This window comes from Phyllobates terribilis, unplaced genomic scaffold (genome assembly GCF_046119375.1).
Source record: "Phyllobates terribilis strain yellow unplaced genomic scaffold, ASM4611937v1 Scaffold_7__3_contigs__length_470593459, whole genome shotgun sequence".
NCBI classification, from domain to species: Eukaryota; Metazoa; Chordata; class Amphibia; order Anura; family Dendrobatidae; genus Phyllobates; species Phyllobates terribilis.
Window position 1 is genome coordinate 265,139,630 of NW_027362767.1, and position 25,904 is coordinate 265,165,533.

The 25,904-nt window shown below is 45.0% G+C and overlaps 1 protein-coding gene across 2 annotated transcripts in view; it reads left to right on the plus strand.

The window, feature by feature from the left end:
- ENTPD2 (ectonucleoside triphosphate diphosphohydrolase 2) overlaps positions 1-25,412 on the plus strand; it is a 112,073-nt gene extending 86,661 nt beyond the window's left edge. For both annotated transcript variants that reach the window (XM_073640619.1, XM_073640618.1), the window contains 5 exons: positions 14,390-14,617; positions 21,703-21,972; positions 22,328-22,447; positions 22,945-23,082; positions 23,514-25,412. In XM_073640619.1, the coding sequence (XP_073496720.1) occupies positions 14,390-14,617; positions 21,703-21,972; positions 22,328-22,447; positions 22,945-23,082; positions 23,514-23,717 (960 nt within the window). In that variant the 3' untranslated portion in view covers positions 23,718-25,412. The remainder of the gene's footprint in view (positions 1-14,389; positions 14,618-21,702; positions 21,973-22,327; positions 22,448-22,944; positions 23,083-23,513) is intronic.
- The last annotated feature ends 492 nt before the right edge of the window (positions 25,413-25,904 follow it).

The following is a 25,904-nucleotide window of genomic DNA, read 5'->3' on the forward strand; positions in this document are numbered from 1 at the left end:
ATAAATCTATACTTTACCCTCTGATGGCCCCCGGTGTCCTGCTTCATCGGTCCCGGCTGCCGGCAGTGAAGACTTTAGGACCTTCCGACGTCAGCGTCACGTGACCCGTCACATGACTCTGACGTCAGCGAAGGTCCTTCTTCATTCAACCGCGAAGTGCCCGGGAAGCCGGCAGGACGCAGCGCGGGCCGTCAGAAGGTGAGAATATATATATTTTTTATTTTATTCTTTTTTTTTTAATGGTACCTGGGTCTGGATGAGAGTTCTCTCATCCACACCCGGGTACCATCCGCACATTAGACCGCATGAAAAGCGCATCAACATATACAGTGATGCGGATTCCATGCGGTCTAATGCAAGTCAATGGCGGCAAAAGAGCAGCGTTTCCGCAAAATTAATTGACATGCTGCGGATTTTTGACCGCAGCGTTTACGCTGCAGAAAAATCCGCATCATGGGCACAGCACATGCGGATTTCCATTGGGGAACATTGCTGCCCTTCTACCATGCGTTTTTCATGCGTTTCCGCGGCGTTTACGCAACTGCAAAAACGCCGCGGAAACGCATGAAAAACGCATCGTGTGAACTCAGCCTTATCCTAAGTCATGTGACAAGGCTCGTTAAAAGGTCACTATTGACTTTTAGGATTGCTACTTCCTGTAGGTGGCACTAGAGTTCTAGTCCTCTTCCTATCTGAAGAGACAATTTGCATATTGAAGAAATGAAATTAACTTTTTAATGATATTCTAATTTAGTGAGAAGCACCTGTATGTGCTTTTATGTCTTATGGATTTTCATTTTTCTCTGACACTTGGAAACTCCAAAAAGGCCTGGACGTCTATGGAAAACAGTGGTGGATGATTGCAGAATCTTTTCCATGATGAAGAAAAACCCTTTACAGCATCCACCCAAGTGAAGAACACTCTAAGTCCACCATAAGGAAAAGAATTCATGAGCGCAAATACAGAGGGTTCACAACAACGTGCAAACAATTAACCAGCCTCAAACATAGGCCAGATTAGACTTTGCCAAAAACCCTCTAAAGACGCTGGCCCAGTTCTGGAAAAGCATTCTTTGGACAGATTAAACTAAGATCAGCCTGTACTAGAATGATGGGAAGAAGAAAATATGGAGAAGGCTTGGAACGACTCATGTTCCAAAGCAGACTACATCCTCTGTAAAACATGGTGGCAGTGTGATGAAATGGGCATACATGGCTTCCAATGGCACTAGGTCATGTGTTTATTGATGATGTGACTGAAGACTGAAGCAGCTGGATGAATTCTGAAGTGTACAGGGAGATACTTTCTGCTCAGATTCAACCAAATGCAGCAAAGTGGATTTGGACAGTGCTTCACAGGACAGATGAACAATGACCTAAAACATACTATGAAAGCAGCCCATGAGTTTTTAAAGGCAAATAAGTAAAATATTCTACAATGCACTAGATTTCAACCGTATCAAGCATGCATTCCACATGCTTAAATGGGTTGTCTGGTCTAAAATGACAAGTCTGCACTCACTGTAATTGCAAACTTGTGAATCTTCACAATGCACGCACTGCGCGCTGTGAGGATTTGCTGGTATCCATGCTGGGAACAGGGATCACTTGACTGGAAGTATGCGATATGCATACTCCCGGCTAGAACCAGACAAGACTGTTTCTGACCTTGCACAATACACTTGTATTGAGTGAGCTGGAAACCGCCTAGTTGGATTCTGGCTGGGAGTATGCACATTGCATACAGTAGCGGTCACGTGACCGCTGTTCTCTGCGTTGACGAAGCGAATCCTCACAGCGTGCAGTGCGTACCCTGGGAGGATTCATAAGTCTTCAGTCACATAGTGACTGCAGAATTGTCATTTTAGACTGGACAACCCTTTTAAAACAAAAGTTAAGGCAGAAAGACCCACAAACAACTGAAGTCAGCTGCAGTAAAAGTCCGGCAAAGCATCACAAAGGAGGGAACCCAGTGTTTGCAGATAATGACTGCCTGAAGTCTGGAACCCATGAATGTCACCAAAGGATTCTCTACAAAGTATTAACCCCTTTCTGACGTGTGACCTAATAGTACGTCATTGTGACCTGGCCCGATTGGACCAATGACGTATTATTAGCACATATGGCATTCGCGCCCGCACACAAGCGGTGCGGGGCGATTGCCGCCGGGTGTCAGCTGATAGTACCGGGTGTCAGCTGTGACTATGTGCAGGGAGCGGCACATTAACCCCCGCAATGCTGCGATCAAAGTCGATCACAGCATTGCGGTGGCAAGGGGAGGTGAACGCAATACTTGCCTCCTCTCCCGGCCTCCAGCGCTGTCTGCCGCGGCTTCCCGGATGTTGCCATGACGACCCAATGTCGTCATGACAACATCCGGGTCACCAGACAGCAGGAAGATATTTTGGTCATGCGCAGTGCATGGCCAAAGTATCTTCTGCATCTGCAGCACTGACAGCCTGTATAGCACAGGGATGGTGCTGCATTCCTGTGCTATACAGGCGATCAGAATAAAAAAAATTGAAAGTCCCATAATGGGACACAGAATAAAAGTCCAAAAAGTGTTTAAAAATGAAAGACAAAAAAAAAAAAATAATAATCCACCAAAAATAAAAATATAACGTACCCATCAATAAATATTATTATGAAATAAATAAATAAAAGTTCACATATTTGGTATCGCTGCGTCCGGAACGACCGGACCTATTTTTTCTATAAAATAGCTTTTATTGTGTAAAAGCGCCAAAACATAGAAAAACGATATTTGGTACCGCTGTAAACGTACTGACCCGAAGAATAAAGCTACCTTATCAATTTTACCACACACAGGACAACATAAAAAAACAAACATAAAAACAATTCCGGAATTGCTGATTTTTGTTTATACTGCCTCCCAAAAATCGAAATAGAAAAAGATCAAAAAATGTCAAGTGGCTGAAAATGTCACCAATAAAAAAGTCAAATCATCCCGCAAAAAACAAGCCATCATATGACTTTGTCAGCCAAAATATGGAAAAATTATAGCTCTCAAAATATGGCGATGCAAAAACTAGATTTTACAAAAAAATGCGTCTTTTAGTGTGTGACAGCTGTCAATCATAAAAACCCGATATGATTCTGGCATCGCTGCAATCGCACAGACCTGAAGAAGAATAAAATCGTCTAATCACTTATACTGCACGAGGAACGGCGTGAAAATAAACTCTGGGGTTGTGTTGGCGTTGGGATTTGGATTTTTCTCAAAAGTAAAAAAATAAAAAAAAAAATTGACGATATGGCGACTAGTGTTGAGGAGTTTGCATCGGGTGCTCGGGTATGCACTGAGCATCGCGGGTGTTCGAGTGACATGCTCGAGTCTCCGCCCCATATGCTTCGTGGCCATAAAAAACCTTGCAGGGATTGCCTGCCATGCACGAGCGATCCCCGCATGTTTTTTTTGTTTGGGTGTCTAATAACCATGAAACATGCGAGCGGGGACTCGAGCATGTCACTCGAGCACGTGTGATACATGGTGCATACCCGAGTACCCGATGCAAACTCAAGTAGCGAGCACTTGCGCTCAAGACTAATGACAACTTATTCAATATGATGACCTAATGTTATCAAATGGTGTCGTACCTCTGGGTTCAAAATATTTACTATACCCCTTGATAAAATCCTTGAGGGGTGTAGTTTCCAAAATGGGGTCACTTGTGGGGGGTTTCCACCATTTGGGCACATCAGGGGCTCTCCAAACGCGACATGGCGTCCGCTCTCAATTCCAGCTAATTTTGCGTTCAAAAGTCACACAGTGCTCCTTCCCTTCTGAACTCTGCCTTGCGCCCAAACGCTGTATTTTCCCCACATATGGGGTATTGGCGTACTCAGGAGAAATTCCACAAAAGTTTTTGGGGTCCATTTTCTCCTCTTACCCTTGTGAAAATAAAAAAAAATGGGGCTAAAATTTCATTTTTGTGGAAAAAGTTTGATTTTTTTTATTTTCACGGCTCCATGTTATAAACTTCTGTAAAGCACTTGGGGGTTCAGGGTGCTCACCACACATCTAGATAAGTTCCCTGAGGGGTCTAGTTTCCAAAATGGTGTCACTTGTGGGGGGTTTCCACTGTTTAGGCACATCTGCTAAGTATTCAAGCAAATTTTACATTCAAAATGTCAAATGGCGCTCCTTCTCTTCCGAGCTCTGCTGTGTGCCCAAACAGTGGTTTTCCCCCCACATGGGGTATCGGCGTGCTCAGGAGGAATTGCACAACAAATTGCATGGTGCAGTTTCTCCTGTTACCTTCATGAAAATGCAAAATTGGAGGCCAAAAAAACATTTTTGTTGCAAAAATGTGAAAATTTTATTTTTTACGGCTCAATGTTCTAAACTTCTGTGAAGCACCTGGGGGTTCAAGGTGCTCGCCACACATCTAGAGAAGTTCCCTGAGGGGTCTAGTTTCCAAAATGGTGTCACTTGTGGGGGGTTTCCACTGTTTAGGCACATCAGGGGCTCTCCAAACGCAACATGGCGTCCGCTAATTATTCAAGCAAATTTTACATTCAAAAAGTCAAATGGCGCTCCTTCTCTTCCGAGCCCTGCCGTGCGCCCAAACAGTGGGTTTTCCCCACGTATGGGGTATCTGCATGCTCAGGGGAAATTGCACAACAAATTTTGGGTTCCATTTTTTCCTGTTACCCCTGCGAAAAAAAAAAAAAAAAAAATTGGGTCTAAAGTAACATTTTTGTGAAAAAAGTTAAATGTTCATTTTTTTTCTTCCACATTCCAAAAATTTCTGTGAAGCACCTGAAGGGTTAATAAACTTCTTGAATGTGGTTTTGAGCACCTTGAGGGGATGCAGTTTTTAGAATGGTGTCACTTTAATAAAAATAAATTTTGGTTCCAAAATTGTGCTGATGTAAAGTAGACATTTGGGAAATGTTATTTATTAACTATTTTGTGTGACATATTTCTCTGATTTAAGGGCATAAAAATTAAAATTTTCAAAATTGCAAAATTTTCGCAAAATTTCTGTTTTTTCACAAATAAACGCAAGTGATATCAAAGAAATTTTACCACAATCATGAAGTACAATATGTCACGAAAAAACAATCTCAGAATCAGGGGGATCCATTGAAGTGTTCCAGAGTAATTACCTCATAAAGTGACAGTGGTCAGAATTGTAAAAATTGGCCCGGTCATTAACGTGCAAACAACCCTCGGAGATAAAGGGGTTAAATATGAACATTTTATTTAGGGTAAAGTTAATTTGTCCAATTACTTCTGAGCCCCTGAAATGAGGAGGCTTTGTAGAGAAATGGTTGCAATTCCTAAATGTTTCACAGGATATTTTTGTTCAACTCCTTTAATTAAACCTGAAAGTCTCTACTTCAATTGCATCTGTTTCATTTTAAATAAAAAATGGTGGCATGCAGAGCCCAAATCATGAAGATTCAGGCACTGTCCAAATATTTCTTGACCTAACTGTAATCTCTGAATTCTAAACTCCCTTACAATCTACTCAGAATGCTAAATCTTTGACTATTAAAGGCCCCGTCACACTAAGCGAGGCTACAGCGATCCCAACAACGATACGACCTGTCAGGGATCGTTGCTGCTTCGCTATGTGGTCACTGGTGAGATGTCAAACAGTCAGATCTTCCCAACGACGCAGCAACGATGCGGTGACTCGTAACGATCTGTATAACGATGTACGCCTATGTGTTTCTGTGTCTGAGTAGTCAACAATGTCGTTGGTAAGGTGTCAAACACACCGATACATGCTACCCAGCGGGGCTTCAACGATCAAAGAAATGTCCAGACCATTCCGACACGACCAGCGATCTGACAGCAGGGGCCTGGTCGCTGCTAAGTGTCAAACGTAGCGAGATCGCTACTGAGGTCGCTGTTGCGTCACAAAACTTGTGACTCAGCAGCGATCTCGCTTAGTGTGACTGGGGCTTTAGAGTACAATTGGATTTATTTGCTGGTGTCGGGTTTCTAATTACCGTATTTAGGCTATGTGCCCACGATGCAGAAATGCTCCGGATTTTTCCTGAGCGTTTCTGCATCTTCCTGGCAGAAAAAACGCATGCGGATTGTACATGCGTTTTTCCTGCCAGGGACAAGCGGAAATGAAGCGTTCTTCACATGCATTTCCCCATGCGGGTTGTCAAGCGCTTTCCAAGCAATTTTACCATCACTTGGAAAGTGCTTGACAACTTGGTCACACTATATAAATCCATGCAACCGGCATGGATTTATATAGTGTGACCATAAAAGAATGGTAAAAAATAAATATATACTTTCCTTCTGATGGCCCCCGGAGGCCTTGTCTCTGCTTGACGGCAGCTCGCGGTAGATTAAAGGACCTGTCGACGTCAGCGGTCGCGTGACCCGTCACATGACTAAATGACGTCATCGCAGGTCCTTTTAGTCTACCGCGAGCTGCCGGCAAGCCGAGACAAGAACACCGGGGGTCATCAGAAGGTAAGTATAGTATTTATTTTTGATTTTATTCTTTTTTTTAACCGGTACTATGGTACCCGGGTCTGGAGGAGAGTCTCCTCTTCTCCAAACCCGGGTACCATCCGCACATTGAAACACTTGGATTCCACATGTACAGATGCAGTGATGCGGATTCCATGCGTTCCAATGCAAGTCTATGGCGGCGAAAACGCCGCGCTTCCGCAAAATAATTGGTAGTGCTGCGTTTTTTTCCGCAATGATGATCCGCAGCGGAAATTTCCGCAGCATGTGCACAGCATATGCGGATTATCATTGGGGAACATCGCAGGCCTTCTACCAAGCGTTTTTTAAGCGTTTCTGCAGCGGAATTGCCTCTGCGGAAACGCTTAAAAAACGCATAGTGGGCATACTGCCTTAATGTCATGTGAAAAACTGCAGTAACCTGGCCGACTGGTTGGAACCTGTATGTTACCCTTGGCTAGTAAACCGTGTATAAAGCTACAAAGGTCTCAAACCAGGAGATTCTTTTTCCTTTCTGAGTGGTAAGTATGTGTAACCCTTGCATATTCCTGTGGATCAGGTCATTTATGTGATACTAGATGTTGGCCCGATTCTAACGCATCGGGTATTCTAGAATGTGCCCGGTCGGCCGAATACATAATCAGCAAAGCAGTGTTAAAATTTGGCGCCAAAATCGCTGATTGGTCGCGGTCGTGACCAATCAGTAAAATCGCTGATTGGTCGTGGCCGGCGGCCGCGACCAATCAGCGAGTCGTATTAGTGAGGACCGAGGAGCGGCGCTGCCTGTGCGGGTACTTCCGCTGCGAGCAGCCGGGAGATGAGCGGCTGCTCACAGCAGAAGTATCCCGACCGGCGCCGCCACTCCCCGGTCCTCCCTTCACACTTGCCGTCGGGAGATCAGTGGCCCTAGCCGCTGATCTCCCGATGGTAGCCGCATGGAGGTCAGCGGCGCCGCCGGTCGGGGTAGTTCTGCTGCGAGCAGCCGGGAGATGACTGGCTAGCTCCGGTCATCTCCCGGCTACATCGCCGCTGACCTCCGTGCGGCAGATGAGCCGCTAACGGCCACCATCTTTTTCTGAAATCCCGCGTCGCTGATTGGCCGCGGCCGGACCAATCAGCGACACAGGATTTCCTGGACAGACTGACAGACGGGATAAGACTATTATATACAGTGCATACAAGTAGTATTCAACCCCCTGCAGATTTAGCTGGTTTGATAAGATGCAAATAAGTTAGAGCCTTCAAACTGCAAACGAGAGTAGGTTTTATGAACAGAAGCATAAATCTTACAAACCAAAAAGTTATGTTGCTCAGTTGAATTTTATTAAATTTTAAACATAAAAGTGTGGGTCAATTATTATACAACCCCTATGTTTAATATTTTGTGGAATAATCCTTGTTTGCAATTACAGCTAATAATCGTCTTTTATAAGACCTGATCAGGCCGGCACAGGTCTGTGGAGTTATCTTGGCCCACTCCTCCATGCAGATCTTCTCCAAGTTATCTAGGTTCTTTGGGTGTCTCATGTGGACTTTATTCTTGAGCTCCTTCCACAAGTTTTCAATTGGGTTAAGGTCAGGAGACTGACTAGGCCACTCCAACACCTTGACTTTTTCCCTCTTGAACCAGGCCTTGGTTTTCTTGGCTGTGTGCTTTGGGTCGTTGTCTTGTTGGAAGATGAAATTATGACCCATCTTAAGATCCTTGATGGAGGAGCGGAGGTTCTTGGCCAAAATCTCCAGGTAGGCCGTGCTATCCATCTTCCCATGGATGCGGACCAGATGGCCAGGCCCCTTGGCTCAGAAACAGCCCCACAGCATGATGCTGCCACCACCATGCTTGACTGTAGGGATGGTATTCTTGGGGTCGTATGCAGTGCCATCCAGTCTCCAAACGTCACGTGTGTGGTTGGCACCAAAGATCTCGATCTTGGTCTCATCAGACCATAGAACCTTGAACCAGTCTGTCTCAGAGTCCTCCAAGTGATCATGAGCAAACTGTAGACGAGCCTTGACATGACGCTTTGATAGTAAAGGTACCTTACGGGCTCGTCTGGAACGGAGACCATTGCGGTGGAGTACGTTACTTATGGTATTGACTGAAACCAATGTCCCCACTGCCATGAGATCTTCCCGGAGCTCCTTCCTTGTTGTCCTTGGGTTAGCCTTGACTCTTCGGACAAGCCTGGCCTCGGCACGGGAGGACACTTTCAAAGGCTGTCCAGGCCGTGGAAGGCTAACAGTAGTTCCATAAGCCTTCCACTTACGGATGATGCTCCCAACAGTGGAGACAGGTAGGCCCAACTCCTTGGAAAGGGTTTTGTACCCCTTGCCAGCCTTGTGACCCTCCACGATCTTGTCTCTGATGGCCTTGGAATGCTCCTTTGTCTTTCCCATGTTGACCATGTCTGAGTGCTGTTCACAAGTTTGGGGAGGGTCTTAAATAGTCAGAAAAGGCTGGCAAAAGAGATCTTTAATCCACACATGTGAAGCTCATTATTCTTGGTGCCTGAACTACTTCTTAATACTTTAGGGGGACCAAACAGAATTCTTGTGGTTTGAGGGGTTGAATAATAAATGACACTCTGAATTAACTTTTAACGTTTTTAAAACAAAAAAAAAAAACAAAATTTGCTGCAGTGCATTTCCCACTTCCAGGCTGATCTACAGTACAAATGTCACAATGCCAAGTTAATTCCGCATGTGTCAACCAGCTAAATCTGCAGGGGGTTGAATACTACTTGTAGGCACTGTATATTAGATTATTGCAGCATTACATCCTTTTTTATTTGAGTCGTATACCTCCATATCACCCTGGGGGCTGCGGGTGTATGTGGGTGAAGGGACAATATTAACTTTTATACATGCCTAATATGAGGGGGTGACAAACTGTACATATGCTTTTATATATACATAATATTATCACCTGATAATATCACGGGGATTATAGGGTCTGAATAAATGAACAAACACTCATACAGCTTGACCATGGAGTTAAAATTAATATACAGTGTGTATATATATATATATATATATATATATATATATATATATATATATATACTATATTATATTATATTATATTTTTTTTGCTTTGGACAAGCCCTTTTTTTGAGCAAGTGATCAACTGTGAGGAAACCTGACAATAATAAATAATTTTTCCTGCAGAAACACCACAGAACTAATTCAGAATTAGACAGTTCTCACTTAAAACAGTGGGCTGTCCATGTAATGCACAAAAGTGTTGGGTCCTCCAGAGAGAGGATGCTGGTTTATAGGCCCTCTAATTCAGATTCTTCTTGATATAAAAGAGAAATATATACTGTATAGGGAAACAAAAACCCAAATTAATATATTCCTGTGTGAATTATTATAGTAACATTATTCTGGTGCGGGCAAGCATTTCAAGATCATGAGTTTAGGCATTGAAAGAGTTAAGTGCCCTTAGAGGAGGTAGCCCGCAGACACACCTTCTGATAAGGGAGGCATTTTGAGTGTTAATTTTTGAGATTCATGCCATTGGAGTATTTTGTATCCAAAAATATCAATTTATTGGCTAATACTATTTTAATCATTGTACTATAATTCTCCCAGACATTGTTCTTATACCACATCCAATTGCAGATGCAACCCATTCAAATACTTGTACACGTTTCCGGATTGGTTTTAATAGTTCTTAAATGTTGTTCCCATGAGCCTTAGTGATTATGACTACAGGCGTATCACGGCAGAAAAGCATCTAGTGCTTTTATTATATCATGTGGAACAATACTGTTTTAATGGATTACATATAAAGCATATTTTATATTTTAATCAACTTGACATGCCACAGACCTTTTCGTTTTTTTTCGTAACTGAGGATCAATCGGCTTCTCACAAAATTAGAATATCATCAAAAAGTTAATTTATTTCAGTTCTTCAATACAAAAAGTGAAACTCATATATTATATAGAGTCATTACAAACAGAGTGGTCTATTTCAAGTGTTTATTTCTGTTAATGTTGATGATTATGGCTTACAGCCAATGAAAACACAAAAGTCATTATCTCAGTAAATTAGAATAATTAACAAAAAACACCTGCAAAGGCTTCCTAAGCATTTAAAAAGGTCCCTTAGTCTGTTTCAGTACGGCTAACATATAACCTCAAAAAATAAAGATATACTTTATTAGATATAATAAAATGGACTAACTAACAAATATCCAACCGTGAACACACAAAGGGCTCTGTTGGGTCATCGGATTCCTGTACACTGTAGGTGGTGAAGATATAAGTTATGGACTATGTATCATACCCAATTTCTATATTTAGTTATCAATTTCACCCTTTAATCATCAAAGAATGGTAGCCAGGAAGAATCCCGATCAACAAATATTCACGGTCCTCAGATAAATAAAGTGATTAGGTGCAAATATAAAAACATGTACAGTCAAGTCTATTAATCCCTATTCAGACTATCCAGGCCCTATTATAAGAAAGCCTCTAAGACCATCCCTTCCTACCAGCGGAGGTTGGCACCCTAGGTAAAGATGGCGATATGGAGCCCCCGCTCATCGGCGACTCTGCCTTACTAGCCCTGGATGGCCCTATTTCTATGTTGCAACACAGTACAATGCCACCTCCTAATAATTAAAGTAAATAGATATAGGAAGACTTATCTTAGATGTGCAGCATAGATGTAAATCCCATAGATTGCCTCATTCACAAGCCTTAATGCGTTTCCCCATATCCTGCTTCCTCAGGAGGCAGATGTGTGGTATTTCCACAGGGATATTTGTTACAGCCAATTTATCTCTCCATATTAATGACTGTGAGTTGTCATGAGGACTGGGATGAATGATGTTTCATTAGGCTCCACAATCATGGGGAAGACTGCTGACTTAACAGATGTCCAGAAGGCAGTCATTGACACACTCTACAAAGAGGGTAAGCCACAAAAGGTCATTGCTAAAGAAGCTGGCTGTTCAGAGTGCTGTATCCAAGCATACAGTGCTGGCCAAAAGTATTGGCACCCCTGCAATTCTGTCAGATAATACTCAGTTTCTTCCTGAAAATGATTGCAATCACAAATTCTTTGGTATTATTCTCTTCATTTAATTTGCTTGCAAGGAAAAAACACAAAAGAGAATGAAGCAAAAATCAAATCATTGATCATTTCACACAAAACTCCAAAAAAGGGCCGGACAAAAGTATTGGCACCCTCAGCCTAATACTTGGTTGCACAACCTTTAGCCAAAATAACTGCGAACAACCGCTTCCGGTAACCATCAATGAGTTTCTTACAATGCTCTGCTGGAATTGTAGACCATTCTTCTTTGGCACTCTGCTTCAGGTCCCTGATATTTGAAGGGTGCCTTCTCCAAACTGCCATTTTGAGATCTCTCCACAGGTGTTCTATGGGATTCAGGTCTGGACTCATTGCTGGCCACCTTAGAAGTCTCCAGTGCATTCTCTAAAACCATTTTATAGTGCTTTTGGAAGTGTTTTTTGGGTCATTGTCCAGAGAGACCCAGCTTTCTCACACTGGGCCCTACATTATGCTGCAAAATTTGTTGGTAGTCTTCAGACTTCATAATGCCATGCACACGGTCAAGCAGTCCAGTGCCAGAGGCAGCAAAGCAACCCCAAAACATCAGGGAACCTCCGCCATGTTTGACTGTAGGGACCGTGTTCTTTTCTTTGAATGCCTCTTTTTTTTCCTGTACACTCTATGTTGATGCTTTTTCCCAAAAAGCTCTACTTTTGTCTCATCTGACCAGAGAACATTCTTCCAAAACGTTTTAGGCTTTCTCAGGTAAGTTTTGGCAAACTCCAGCCAGGCTTTTTTATGTCTCGGGGTAAGAAGTGGGGTCTTCCTGGGTATCCTACCATACAGTCCCTTTTCATTCAGACGTCGACGGATAGTACGGGTTGACACTGCTGTACCCTCGGACTGCAGGGCAGCTTGAACTTGTTTAGATGTTAGTCGAGGTTCTTTATCCACCATCCGCACAATCTTGCGTTGAAATGTCTCGTCAATTTTTCTTTTCCGTCCACATCTAGGGAGGTTAGCCACAGTGCCATGGGCTTTAAACTTCTTGATGACACTGCGCACGGAAGTAACAGGAATATTCAGGTCTTTGGAGATGGACTTGTAGCCTTGAGATTGCTCATGCTTCCTCACAATTTGGTTTCTCAAGTCCTCAGACAGTTCTTTGGTCTTCTTTCTTTTCTCCATGCTCAATGTGGTATACACAAGGACACAGGACAGAGGTTAAGTCAACTTTAATCCATGTTAACTGGCTGCAAGTGTGATTTAGTTATTGCCAACACCTGTTAGGTGCCACAGGTAAGTTACAGGTGCTGTTAATTACATGAATTAGAGAAGCATCACATGATTTTTCAAAGGGTGCCAATACTTTTGTCCACCCCCTTTTTTAGGTTTGGTGTGGAATTATATCCAATTTGGCTTTAAGACAATTCTTTTTGTGTTTTTTTCATTGAAGACAAATTAAATGAAGAGAATAATACCAAAGAATTTGTGATTGCAATCATTTTCAGGAAGAAACTGAGTATTATCTGACAGAACTGCAGGGGTGCCAATACTTTTGGCCAGCACTGTATTGATGGAAAGTTGAGTGGAAGGAAAAAGTGTGGTAGAAAAAGGTGCACAAGCAACTGGGATAACTGCAGCCTTGAAAGGATTGTTAAGAAAAGGCCATTCAAACATTTGGGAGAGATTCACAAGGAGTGGACTGCTGCTGGAGTTATTGCTTCAAGAGCCACCACACACAGACGTATCCAGGACATGGGCTACAAGTGTCGCATTCCTTGTGTCAAGCCACTCATGACCAATAGACAACGCCAGATCGTCTTACCTGGGCCAAGGAGTAAAAGACCTGGACTGTTACTCAGTGGCCCAAGGTGTTGTTTTCAGATGAAAGCAAATTTTTCATTTCATTTGGAAATCAAGGTCCCAGAGTCTGGAGGAAGAGTGGAGAGGCCACAATCCAAGCTGCTTGAGGTCTAGTGTGAAGTCTCCACAATCAGTGATGGTTTGGGGAGCCATGTCATCTGCTGGTGTAGGTCCACTGTGTTTTATCAAGACAAAAGTCAGCGCAGACGTCTACCAGGAAATTTTAGAGCACTTCATGCTTCCCTCTGCCGACAAGCATTTTGGAGATGGAAATGTCATTCTCCAGCAGGACTTGGCACCTGTCCACACTGCCAAAAGTACCAATACCTGGTTTACAAACAACAGTATCACTGTGCTTGATTGGCAGAAAACTCGCCTGACCTTAACCCCATAGAGAATCTATAGGATATTGTCAAGAGGAAGATGAGAGACACCAGACCCAACAATGCAGACGAGCTGAAGGCTGCTATCAAAGCAACCTGGGCTACCATAACACCTCAGCAGTGCCACAGGCTGATCGCCTCCATGCCACATTGCCGCATTGATGCAGTAATTGATGCAAAATGAGCCCCGACCAAGTATTGAATGCATTTACTGAACATACATTTCAGTAGGCCAACATTTTGGATTTTAAAAACATTTTTCAAGCTGTTGTTATAAAGTATTTTAATTTACTGAGATAATGACTTTTTTGATTTTTTCATTGGCTGTAAGCCATAATCAACATTAACATAAATAAACACTTGAAATAGATCACTCTGTTTGTAATGACTCTATATAATAGGAGTTTCACTTTTTGTATTGAAGAACTGAAATAAATTAAATTTTTGACCCCCCCCCCCCCCCTTTTTTTCCTTATTTTGAGGCAGTGGTACTGTGCCTATAGGCCCCATCATATAATGGTGTGAACCTGTATGATGGGTAGCCTGGCCTGTATATTTGACCTGTTTCTGTGTATGTCTATATGTGTGTATGTGTGATTATATATAATGTACAATGAGCTCACTCCTTCTTCCATTGGTCCTGCAGTACAGCTGGATTGGACAGTGGTTCCAGCCAAAGAAGGGGACGCTGGGAGCCATGGATCTTGGTGGAGCATCCACACAAATTACTTTTGAAACCTCAGACAAGATCGACAACCCAGAGAATTTGGTAAACCTGCGACTGTACGGCCAGTCCTATCGCCTGTACACCCACAGTTTCCTGTGCTATGGGCGAGATCAGGTCCTCAGGAGGGTCCTGTCAAAAGTGCTAAAGGTAAGTGGGTATGTACTAGCAAAGAGGTTCAGGGCTTGTTTGGTATTAGATATTTTATATGCTGTTAGGTTGGGATCACACATACAGTGATCTCCAATGAGCACTGCATCAGGGTAACTTTAGACACTGGTCTCTGTCTTGGCAACAAGGACTTTTTTATGCATATGTTTTGCCTTCGTCCAAGTTTTTTGTGCCAACACTGCCAAGACTGAGGCCTGCCAGTGTCTAAAACACCTGTCGTATTATGATTGTGAATGGCTGTGTTGGAGTTTCCGTCGTAATCCTATATTTTGGAGACTGACAGGAAACCTGACCCAATGCTCAGTGGAGAGCACCATATGTGTGTGAACCTAGCCTATACATGAACTGGACAGTAAATATGACCCCTGAATGTTGTTTTTAGGTCTTTCCTGACATCCACTATAAATGTACAGTGCATGTTTAATGCAGGTGTATGCAGTGGACTTGGGGGCTGAGCATGCACCATATGTAGCACCCTGAGGATTCGGCTGCTACAGGGGTATTACACCTCAAGCCAGAGGTGTGGTATTCCACTCCCGGGTAAGGATGGAGTGTGGAACTGAGCTTAGTAGGCTGCATGCACTACATACATCCCATTTCCGGGGGACAGAACAACGGTACTCCCACCAGTATATGTGCAGGTACGACAGCGTCTGTCCCTGGCTGGAGTGGGAGGGGGGTGGAACATCCCAGTAGTGTAGGGGCAGATAGGGGGAGTAGTCTGGGTAAAGCTAGGAGCCCATTGGGTGCTGGTCACCTGGGTTCACACATAGAGGGAGTATATAAGGTGGGCACCATCTTAGGACAGGGTCTTTTTTTAGTCAGTCAGTCTGAGGAGGAGCAGAGCAGAGGAGCTCAGCCAGGAGGGCTGACAGGAAGCTGTGGCTCCGGCTGGGCCCAGCTCCAGAGCCAAGCCTGCAGAGGAGAGAGGAGAAAGAAAGGCCCAGAGTGGAAGACCAGAGGGAACCCTAAGAACCCAGAAACAGACCAGAAAGGGTGAAGGGTTGGCGGACACGGGTACCGGAACCCGAACTGGTGGAGGCCACTTATCCTCAGCCAGGAACCGGAGGTCGTGGTCAAGATTTGCCACGACCCTCACCAAATCCACCAGAAAGGCACACCAAGCATAGGGTCAGGGAACCCAGAGGAGGTTTGACCACTAAGAGACCCGAGGGAGCCGGCCAAAGGTGGATCCCTGGTGGGAACGGCCAGGAGAAAGAGAGTGAGAAGGGAGCTCAGGACCACGCTCCGGAACTGCCTGGGGGTTAGCCGAGTCCAGGACCTGGTGGACGCAGCACGGCTCGGGTGGTCACTCAAGGCCAGAGTGACTGAGAGAACACCCGTGAGTAAAAACCCTGAAACTGCATCTCCTGACTCTGACTCTTCTTACTGCACCGTCACAACCCCCATCATCTTCACCTGCTGCCCTGAGGCCATACCCCTCCCGTTGGGGGTTATACCATCATCGCTGCACCCATACCACCGGCCTCAGCGGCCTGTTCTGCAGCGGCGGCTGCAAAGCCGCACTCAACGGGTGGCGTAGTCGACATCCAAGTTAACATCTACTGCCATAGACTGCCACTTAGTTTGACACCCTGGGCACGGACCGGGTCACCGCCACAAGGACTACTACCCCTACCCAGATCCGGCTCCGGGTTTCCCCTGAACATGGCCCAGGGGGCGCGTCAACTTTGGCGTAGTCGGCAGGATTACGTGCCCGCAACCACCGGGTACTGCGTGCCTGAAGAAAAGTTCGCATTTACCTCAAAAAGAAGTCTCCCGCCGGTTCCGGAGGGTCCCCGCCATCGGACGCCATCTCGGATCGGTTCCCGCCATTTGCCCGTCATCTGCAGTCTTTTCCCGCCATCTGCAGTGTTTCCCGCCACCGGGAAGCGATTCCCGCCATCTAAGAAGATTTCCCGCCCTGGCAGAGCGGACGCCATTATGGGCGTGCCAGAGGGTGGCAAGAGACCACCTCCCATCGTGGGCCAGGACCAAGAATGGCGCCAAAAACGAAGACCGCCCCCACCAGCAGAGACTGCAATGATTGAGATGTCCATCAGCGTGGGGGGTCTGCCCCTGGAACTGACAATCACCAAGTTGCCCCAGGACCGCCCTCAATGGGGGCGGATACAGAAAAAAACAGAGAAGATGGGAGCAGCTTGGAGGAGTCTAGAGAGAACACACCCGGAGATGGAGGGAGAGTCAGGCAGCACCGACCCTGTGGTCAGGAGCCTGTTGCAGGCCGCCACTCCAGAAGGCCTGCTGGAGATTCTGGCGCAGCTCCCCGGAGATCGGGAGCGTGCACAGACCGCGCTGGAGGGCCTCGCACGGAAGATGGCCCGGGTACAGCAGGAAGCGCTGGCGGAGTGGAGCAAGGAGATGGCCCAGCAGGCTGGAACCCGCCAGCGAAGCACGCCACCCACGACAAGGAGCATGTCCGCCTCTGAGGAAGGTGCAGGAGGGACGACGGCCGGAGACGCCGCCGCGGAGGGAGTTGAAGGAAAGGGAGCAGGTAATGGGGACGACAACACCCCGTGCCCGAGGGTCGCAAGCCTGCCCCAGCTCCCCGTCGCAGAGCCCGAGACCCCACTCACCACTCACGTTGCTGCATCGTCACCGCTCCAAGCTAGGCCTCAAGCGGCAGGAGCCGCGGCCACGCCCCCTGCTACGTCATGCGCCTCGACTCAGAGCGCGGCCAAGCAAGAAGCGCCCCCGGCCTGGTCGCAAGGCCAAGTACCCCCGGGCGCCGCCGTCTTCACAGCGCCCTCTACCTCCATCATGCCACCGGTCTGGTCGCAAGGCCTGGTAGACCCGGGCGCCGCAGCCTTTAAAGCGCCCTTTGTATTCAGACTACCTTCGGCCTGGACGCAAGGCCAGGAGCCCCTGGGCGCCGCAAACACCACAGCGCCCTCTGCCTCCACAGCACCCCGTCTGGGCGAAGACCGCTCCGCACAAAACACCACCCAGGACGGGCTGCTCTTCGTGTGGCCACCTGAATATATTCATCCTCGATTCCGGAGGGAACGGCCTCTGGATGAGCCTCTAATTCCGGCTCCTGCGCCCGCCAAACTCGATCCGCTTCCGTTGGAGGACGCCCAATTTGAGTGGGACCCTACCGGTGAGGACCTGATGGGATTCACCGAGGAGACCCGGGCAGCCGCAGCCCAGCGTACGGAGTGCTGCCGGCAACAATTGGAGGTTTTTGCTAAGGAGCGACGAGAGAGGCGGGTCCGCGAGGAGCGGCTCCAAGTCCAGAGCGCCGAGCAAAAGCGCCGGGCCCGCAGAAACCCCCGTACTGCCCACGGTCCCCGTGCCAGCGGGACTGTAATAAAATTCCAAATGGAGCACGGGTGGGGTTTTATACGGGACCACAGAACCCCCGGCGACGTCTTTGTCACCCGCAGAGACGTAGAAAGCCATCTGCCGGAGGGACACAGAGGTCGTGACCTTTACCTGGGAGATGAGGTCACCTTCACCCGGCACCAGTGTGCCAAAGGACCCTATGCCCTTCATGTACATCGCCTGACTGAGGAGGAGCTGCGGTGTGAGGAGGAACAAGAGGACCCGGACGGGTCTGAAGATTACCCTCAGGCAGGAGCAGGAGGACGTCGCCACTGATGTACAGTAGGAGCACTGTAAATAGTTACCCGTGAAGGTACAATAACTGTTGCCAGTAAGATATAGTCCCCGTTGGGACCAGTGAACTGTTCCAGTGTGTCCCATCTCCCCACAGGCTGAGGACTGTGAGCAGCCATCCCTTTTCCCCACTGGCCGAGGACTGAGAGCGGCCATATCCCTTGTAAATAGTTGCGCTTCTTAAAGCGCCCCCTACTGGTTTTATAGGAAACTGTTTTTTCTACCAGAGACTGTGGCACTTACCTGGTCACAATTTGCACAAGTGGCCAGAGGTCAAAAATGTTTTATATGAAAAGTTTTATTATGATGAAAGAGTTAATATTATTTTATGATGTGTCCGTAACATTTTAAAAGAGAAGTACCTCCCATAAAGGGATGATTGAAGGTTACTGTTTATATATTTTATATGTAGTGCACTTTAAAAAGCTTGTATGTTTTATGTTTTTGCTCTTTTACAGCCCGAGGACGTGCTGTGATTTACCAGGGGGGAATGTAGCACCCTGAGGATTCGGCTGCTACAGGGGTATTACACCTCAAGCCAGAGGTGTGGTATTCCACTCCCGGGTAAGGATGGAGTGTGGAACTGAGCTTAGTAGGCTGCATGCACTACATACATCCCATTTCCGGGGGACAGAACAACGGTACTCCTACCAGTATATGTGCAGGTACGACAGCGTCTGTCCCTGGCTGGAGTGGGAGGGTGGTGGAACATCCCAGTAGTGTAGGGGCAGATAGGGGGAGTAGTCTGGGTAAAGCTAGGAGCCCATTGGGTGCTGGTCACCTGGGTTCACACATAGAGGGAGTATATAAGGTGGGCACCATCTTAGGACAGGGTCTTTTTTTAGTCAGTCAGTCTGAGGAGGAGCAGAGCAGAGGAGCTCAGCCAGGAGGGCTGACAGGGAGCTGTGGCTCCGGCTGGGCCCAGCTCCAGAGCCAAGCCTGCAGAGGAGAGAGGAGAAAGAAAGGCCCAGAGTGGAAGACCAGAGGGAACCCTAAGAACCCAGAAACAGACCAGAAAGGGTGAAGGGTTGGCGGACACGGGTACCGGAACCCGAACTGGTGGAGGCCACTTATCCTCAGCCAGGAACCGGAGGTCGTGGTCAAGATTTGCCACAACCCTCACCAAATCCACCAGAAAGGCACACCAAGCATAGGGTCAGGGAACCCAGAGGAGGTTTGACCACTAAGAGACCCGAGGGAGCCGGCCAAAGGTGGATCCCTGGTGGGAACGGCCAGGAGAAAGAGAGTGAGAAGGGAGCTCAGGACCACGCTCCGGAACTGCCTGGGGGTTAGCCGAGTCCAGGACCTGGTGGACGCAGCACGGCTCGGGTGGTCACTCAAGGCCAGAGTGACTGAGAGAACACCCGTGAGTAAAAACCCTGAAACTGCATCTCCTGACTCTGACTCTTCTTACTGCACCGTCACAACCCCCATCATCTTCACCTGCTGCCCTGAGGCCATACCCCTCCCGTTGGGGGTTATACCATCATCGCTGCACCCATACCACCGGCCTCAGCGGACTGTTCTGCAGCGGCGGCTGCAAAGCCGCACTCAACGGGTGGCGTAGTCGACATCCAAGTTAACATCTACTGCCATAGACTGCCACTTAGTTTGACACCTTGGGCACGGACCGGGTCACCGCCACAAGGACTACTACCCCTACCCAGATCCGGCTCCGGGTTTCCCCTGAACATGGCCCAGGGGGCGCGTCACATACATGCCGGGTGCCAGCTGTTATACAACCAGCATGTGCCATTAACTGTGGAGACCTGAGATGGTGCCAATTGCTGCTGCTTAATTCCTTAAACTTCTATCAATCCACTTGCACCAATGGACCACCCCCACCACACGCAGCGCAGTGATGGGGTGCCGCTAAGTTAGCCTGGTAGTTGGTGACTTGCTGTAGGCCCCCATCAATCCTGATACACCTGTGAAGCCAAACAGACTGTCATTTCACTATATACTACAAATTGCGATGCCACAGTATTTCAGAAAGGATCAAACAATTACTGGATCAAGTCTTTAAAAAATAAAAAGTTGAATTGATTTTTGTTTCACAGCACTTAGAATTTTTATTTTCAATTTCCAGTACATGTTAATGTAAAATGAATAGTGTCCTCCAAAAAACACACACTCATACAGCTATGGCGGAAAAAGAAATCATGACCCTTTGAAGATGAAAAATAGAAAGCCCAAAAACAAAATAACTGCGGTGGGAAGTGGATAAAAACAAAGGGCTGCCTGATTTTTCTTGTAGAAGGATGGTTATAAATGTTAACCAATGAATGGCCTACAATACTCTTCAGATTAGGTTAATTGCAGACTACCAACAGTTATAAGATTTACCGTCTAGTGGAAACTTTGTGTAAATGCATCACAGTAACTTTTTCATACACCATGTGAAAACAACAACAAGCTGCAAATAGGAACTGTTTATGTAGTGTTGTATTTAAAGGGATGGTCTGAAAATTTCTACATCTGAAATAAAAATCCCAAAGATGGCTATAGTAGCCCTCCCCAGTTCCAGCATTGCCCCGGTCTTTGACAGGCTGCATTGGTGATTGATGTCACAACTACAGAACACTTGACCACTACAACCAATCACTGGTTGCTGTAACTCATTCTGTCTACGTCCGGATAACCACGGGAGTCCAGTGATTGGCTACAGTTGTCAAGTGTGCTGTAGTCGCAACATCACCACTGCAGTCTGTCAACAAAGACTGATGCAGGGCAGGAGAGCCAGCACTGGGCCCGGGGAGGATGAGTATGTCTGCACTTATTATTTTCTACATTTGCAAGTCTATGTCAAAATAAAAATGAATCCCACGCCACCTGTTTAAGGTTATATATCTTTATTTTATGATATTTAAAGGGAATCTGTCAGTAGGATCAATTCTCCTAAACCATCTATATGGGCATGTAGGGCATGAATAAAATGAAATCTTTTATCTGTGATTTGATGAATGCTTCGTGAAAAATCATCTACATTTTTAATATGTAAATGAGCTTCAGTAAATCAGGAGAGCAGACTGTCAGTCATTGCATGTCTCACACTGGTAATTCCCCCTATCATTTAATAGAAGCTCTGGAGGCAAATTCTCAGGTTGATCTATGTCCAGCCCATAGATCTTAACAGCTAATTTACATATTTCATTAAAATGTGGACTAATCTGGAATAACTTGATATCTGCGATCTCATGTTTTATCATTTTATTCCGCTTCCTATGACCTACTTGCTCAAATAGACTGCTTAGGAGGGTGGATCTTACGGACAGATTTCCTTTAACATGGGAATCCTCTTGTGTGCAGTGACTTGGACCATGTCAGCTGGTAGAGCCTGGGTATCCTTTGACCTGTATATAGATAACATTTAGTACCAAATTACATTTTAAATGCGTGTTTTGTTTGTTTTTTTTATCTTGCAGGAACAAGGTTACTCATCCAATGTTCAGAATCCATGCTGGCCAAAGAATTTTAACCAGTCATTAATGTTTGAGGACATGTATGAGACTCCATGCACTGCGAGTGAGAAACCTCCTAGCTATGATCCATCAAAGTCCTTTTTAATGACTGGCAGCGGGGACGCAGAGCAGTGTCGGAGACTTGTAGACAACCTTTTTGAATTTTCTGTGTGTTCATATTCCTCCTGCTCCTTTGATAAAATCTTCCAGCCCAAAGTGTCTGGGAATTTCATTGTAAGTTATAAAAAGTTATCTACTTCTGTCAGGTTCTAGTTATACTCGTATATGATCCTGGGAAAGCTGGTTGACTATCAATGCAGCTACAACGGCCCCCATCACCCGGGGTAATTGCCAAGTATAAATATGGGAAAGTGTTAAGTAGTTGGGCTGTTTTCTGAGAATTTGCATTTGCTAGGAATAATATTTCATCCAAAGTCAATCATATGCTGAATTCTCGTCCCACATACAATTAGTGGGGTTGTCTGATTGTCATGGAAACGCTCTCTTTAATACATGTTAAAACATGACTATAAAAGTCCATTCTGTGAACTGACAACTTGGTCCAATAATAGTTATTGTCCTCTTTCAGGCTTTTGCAGCTTTTTTTTACACCGTAGACTTCATAAAATCTGTGATGAATATGCCTGTTGACTCCCTAGATGATCTGCGGACAGCGACCGATGCCATCTGCTCTTCCAGTTTCAATGAAGTGAGTCACTGTAAACCCACTCAGCGCAGTCACCCAATATCCCTATGGAAAATCTTGATACGCAAGCAGTCACATTTACTGTAATTGTAGAAATCCTTTTCTCTGCAAATGCATTTGGGTTTAGTGCTAAAATATAATAAAGCAGTTGCTGAATCGCACATAGACTTTGGTACAGTGGATAAGTATCTCCCATGGCTTAGATATGCTAGTTTAGCTACGAAGTTCTTCTTGTCGGACTAAGGTGATCATCTTTTTAGGTGAAGTAATTCCAAAGTATGTATTTGATCCATGTGTAACTGACGCAGGGTCTAGCCAGTCACGTCTGTACCAAATGCAACAAAGGAAATGGCGTCCTGATCCATATGATTTTGCGGTGCCCCCAGTATTGGTCCAATAGCTGGCACTTGCTAAAAAGGAAAATGTTAGGTATTTATTATCTAAGATATAATCCTGGGAATCCCCATTTTATGTGTTTTTTTTTTTTTTCTCCTTTATAGCTTTCCAGCAAAGCTCCCGCAAATGTGCAAAAACATCTCAATGGTTACTGCACCACAGCAAACTTCATATACTTGCTGATCAGCAAAGGATACAAATTTGATAAAGAAACCTTCCCTGACATCAGTTTCCAGAAGAAGGTGGGTATTCTCTTTATTAAAGGTGACAGGGGCCTCATAAATTGGCACTATCCAGCTGGCTTTGAGTCTGTCCAGCGCTGTATTTACTGGAACCCTTCTTTGAGCCCTGAATTAAATGCTCTGTCCTCCATGTCTTGCCTTTTTTCCTGTTCAGGATATTAGGAAATGTGTGTGTGTGTGTGTGTGTGTGTCAACTACTGTTTTCTGACACACCAGATATTTACAGTGACAACTTTTGTAGCAGTAGATATCAAGGCCATATTGGTTGTCAGACAGATGCCTGAAAATATTCTATCTTTATTAAGTCAGTAAAGTTATGAACTATCCTTGCTTGATGATTTGTGCCTCTCCTTAGATGCATCAGGCAGAGTTCCTCTTTATATGTGATTCTTATTCACAGACATGATTGATTTGTGCTTGTTTTCAACCAGGCTGGTGACACTTCCATTGGCTGGGCCCTTGGATACATGCTGAACCTCACCAATATGATACCTGCAGAAGAAGCTTCTGTTCTCAAAGCCACTAACTTTAGCTCCTGGGCCGCCCTCATCTTTCTGTTCGTGGTAATCATTCTCGTGGGTCTGGTTATCTTCTTCAGCACCTTCAGGTCCAGCAAACAGCAGCAAACTATATGATGCCAGACAACGATGGATGGGTCACATCGTCTTAGTCTTTCTCTACCTAAAGATTATTGCATATCTAATTGAGTTCCAGCATAATCCAAATTATGTTTGTAACATCTTCATATGCTGTTTGAAGCCCAGGCATGAAATGTGACAAATGGACATCTATACCGCAACACAAGGAAAATCCATAATGATATGTATAAGTATTATGAAGGAAGGAAGCTTTTAATTGACATTTTTAATTTAATTTCTTTTCTGATAGGAATGTGATCAGTTGCTAAGATAACTGCCATGTTGTTGTTCTTTTTTAATGGTGCAAATATTTCAACAAGTTTTGTTTAAGTGTTCGGCTACAACTCTTCTATAGATGGTAATATTTTGGGTTTTTAAAACGTTTGGCTGCTCACAGGAGGTGGGTGGGGTGGTAATAAAGCTGCCTGTACATAGGTTCACACATTTCACAATCTGTGTATCCAGATTTGCACCTCCCGCTAAATATTTATGCTAAAAAGAACAAGTTTAAAGAAATAAATCTAAAGGCATGGCAGCTGGAAAACCCTATATTCCGCTGCTGGTATGTTTTATAATGTGTCTACAGAGTCCAAGATGGACCTGGAAACGCACAAAATAGTCCTAATTCACAAGACATGTATGCTTTCTTATCTGGTTTACATGGGTACTTAAGAAAAGGGCAATGGATATTAAAATTCTCCCCCTTTCTGTATGTTTGTCTATGGGGGCAGCTGTATATTGTTACAATTATATTACTATTGTTCGCTTAGGTTATATGTGCACATTTTTTTTTTTTTTTTGTTAAGAGATGTTCAAGTTTTTAAGCTTCAGGAAACGCGCTTTTTTATTTCCATGAAGTGGTTTTGTTTTTTCCTGAAGCGTTCTCTGCAGATGTTTAGAGACGTCCACCAGACGTTTTTCTAAATCTCTTCAGCAAAAAAAGATAAACTTGAAAAAAATCCACATATTAGCAGCAAAGTGGATTTCCAATAGGAATGAATAGGAAGAGTTTTGGAGAGGATCCGCTGTGTGCACATACCCTAGGTTTTGTCATAGTATTGGCAATAATTATTAGGCATCTAACCGTAAAAGGATGGGGAGGGGAGGGGGGCCTGCCGAGCCATATTAAGTACTTCTGACAATCATAGGACCTGAAGCCAAATGAAGGGTAGATGCCTCCTCTACAGTCCGCGTTGTTAAGCTATGTATACTACTTTAGTGATTTGCCCCAAGCCTTATGCTGTTATGGAGGCAATTGTGAAATCTAGGCCACACATGGACTGAATGTAATACTGCATAAATGTGTAAGAGGTTTACTGCACTATAATAAAGAGCATATAACATTACATAGTTATATATACACACAATGTAACTATACAATGAGGATTGTTCTGTTTTTAGATTTTTTCCCTATGTGACACGGCCACCTACTGTAACATTGCAGTACTACACCCTCGATCTGTTCATATGTTTTGAATGACGCAACCCTCTGACAAGTGGCATCAATCCAGCCTTTTACGGAGACTGTATCAGATTTAATATCATTATGGCAGTGGGCAGGATAAGCAGTGGTTGCTGACAATGTCTTGTCAGGTCTTCCTAGCTGGTGATGTTAGTGCTATGTTAGTGGGCATGAGCAATGTTTATAATTACTGGTTATTAAGTAATGGCATTAAAGGTGATAAAACTGTGCGTCTACGTGGTTTCTATTTATGTGATCTGTTATGATTATTAATATTGCATGTATTTGATGTAAAAAAAAAAAAAAGTTCTGTAGCTTTCTAACACACTTTATCTATTCAATCTCTCGTATCAAGATATCTGATTGTGGTCAGTGAATGGAAAGGATTTCCTTTTCATCCAGATGAGGGAAAAGGCTTTATTGCTGCATTTTTTTTTGCTTTGGGGCACATTTGAAGTGTAGGGTGTACAGTAACAAGCCACGAACATTTCAGAACACACAGCGAGGAAATTCAGGTTTTGATCCCAGACGTCCTGCAGAATACATTCAATATGGAACGGCATGTGCAGGCGTGCTTTGAAGTGAACGGTGGACATTTTCAATACCTGCTTTAAAACATCAGTTTCTCATGAACCAAGGTATGTACGGTCCAAATTTCAGTACAATAGATTCTTTTAGAAGTTACAGCAATTTTTCCAGGTAAGGTAGAGAGAGTAAATCAC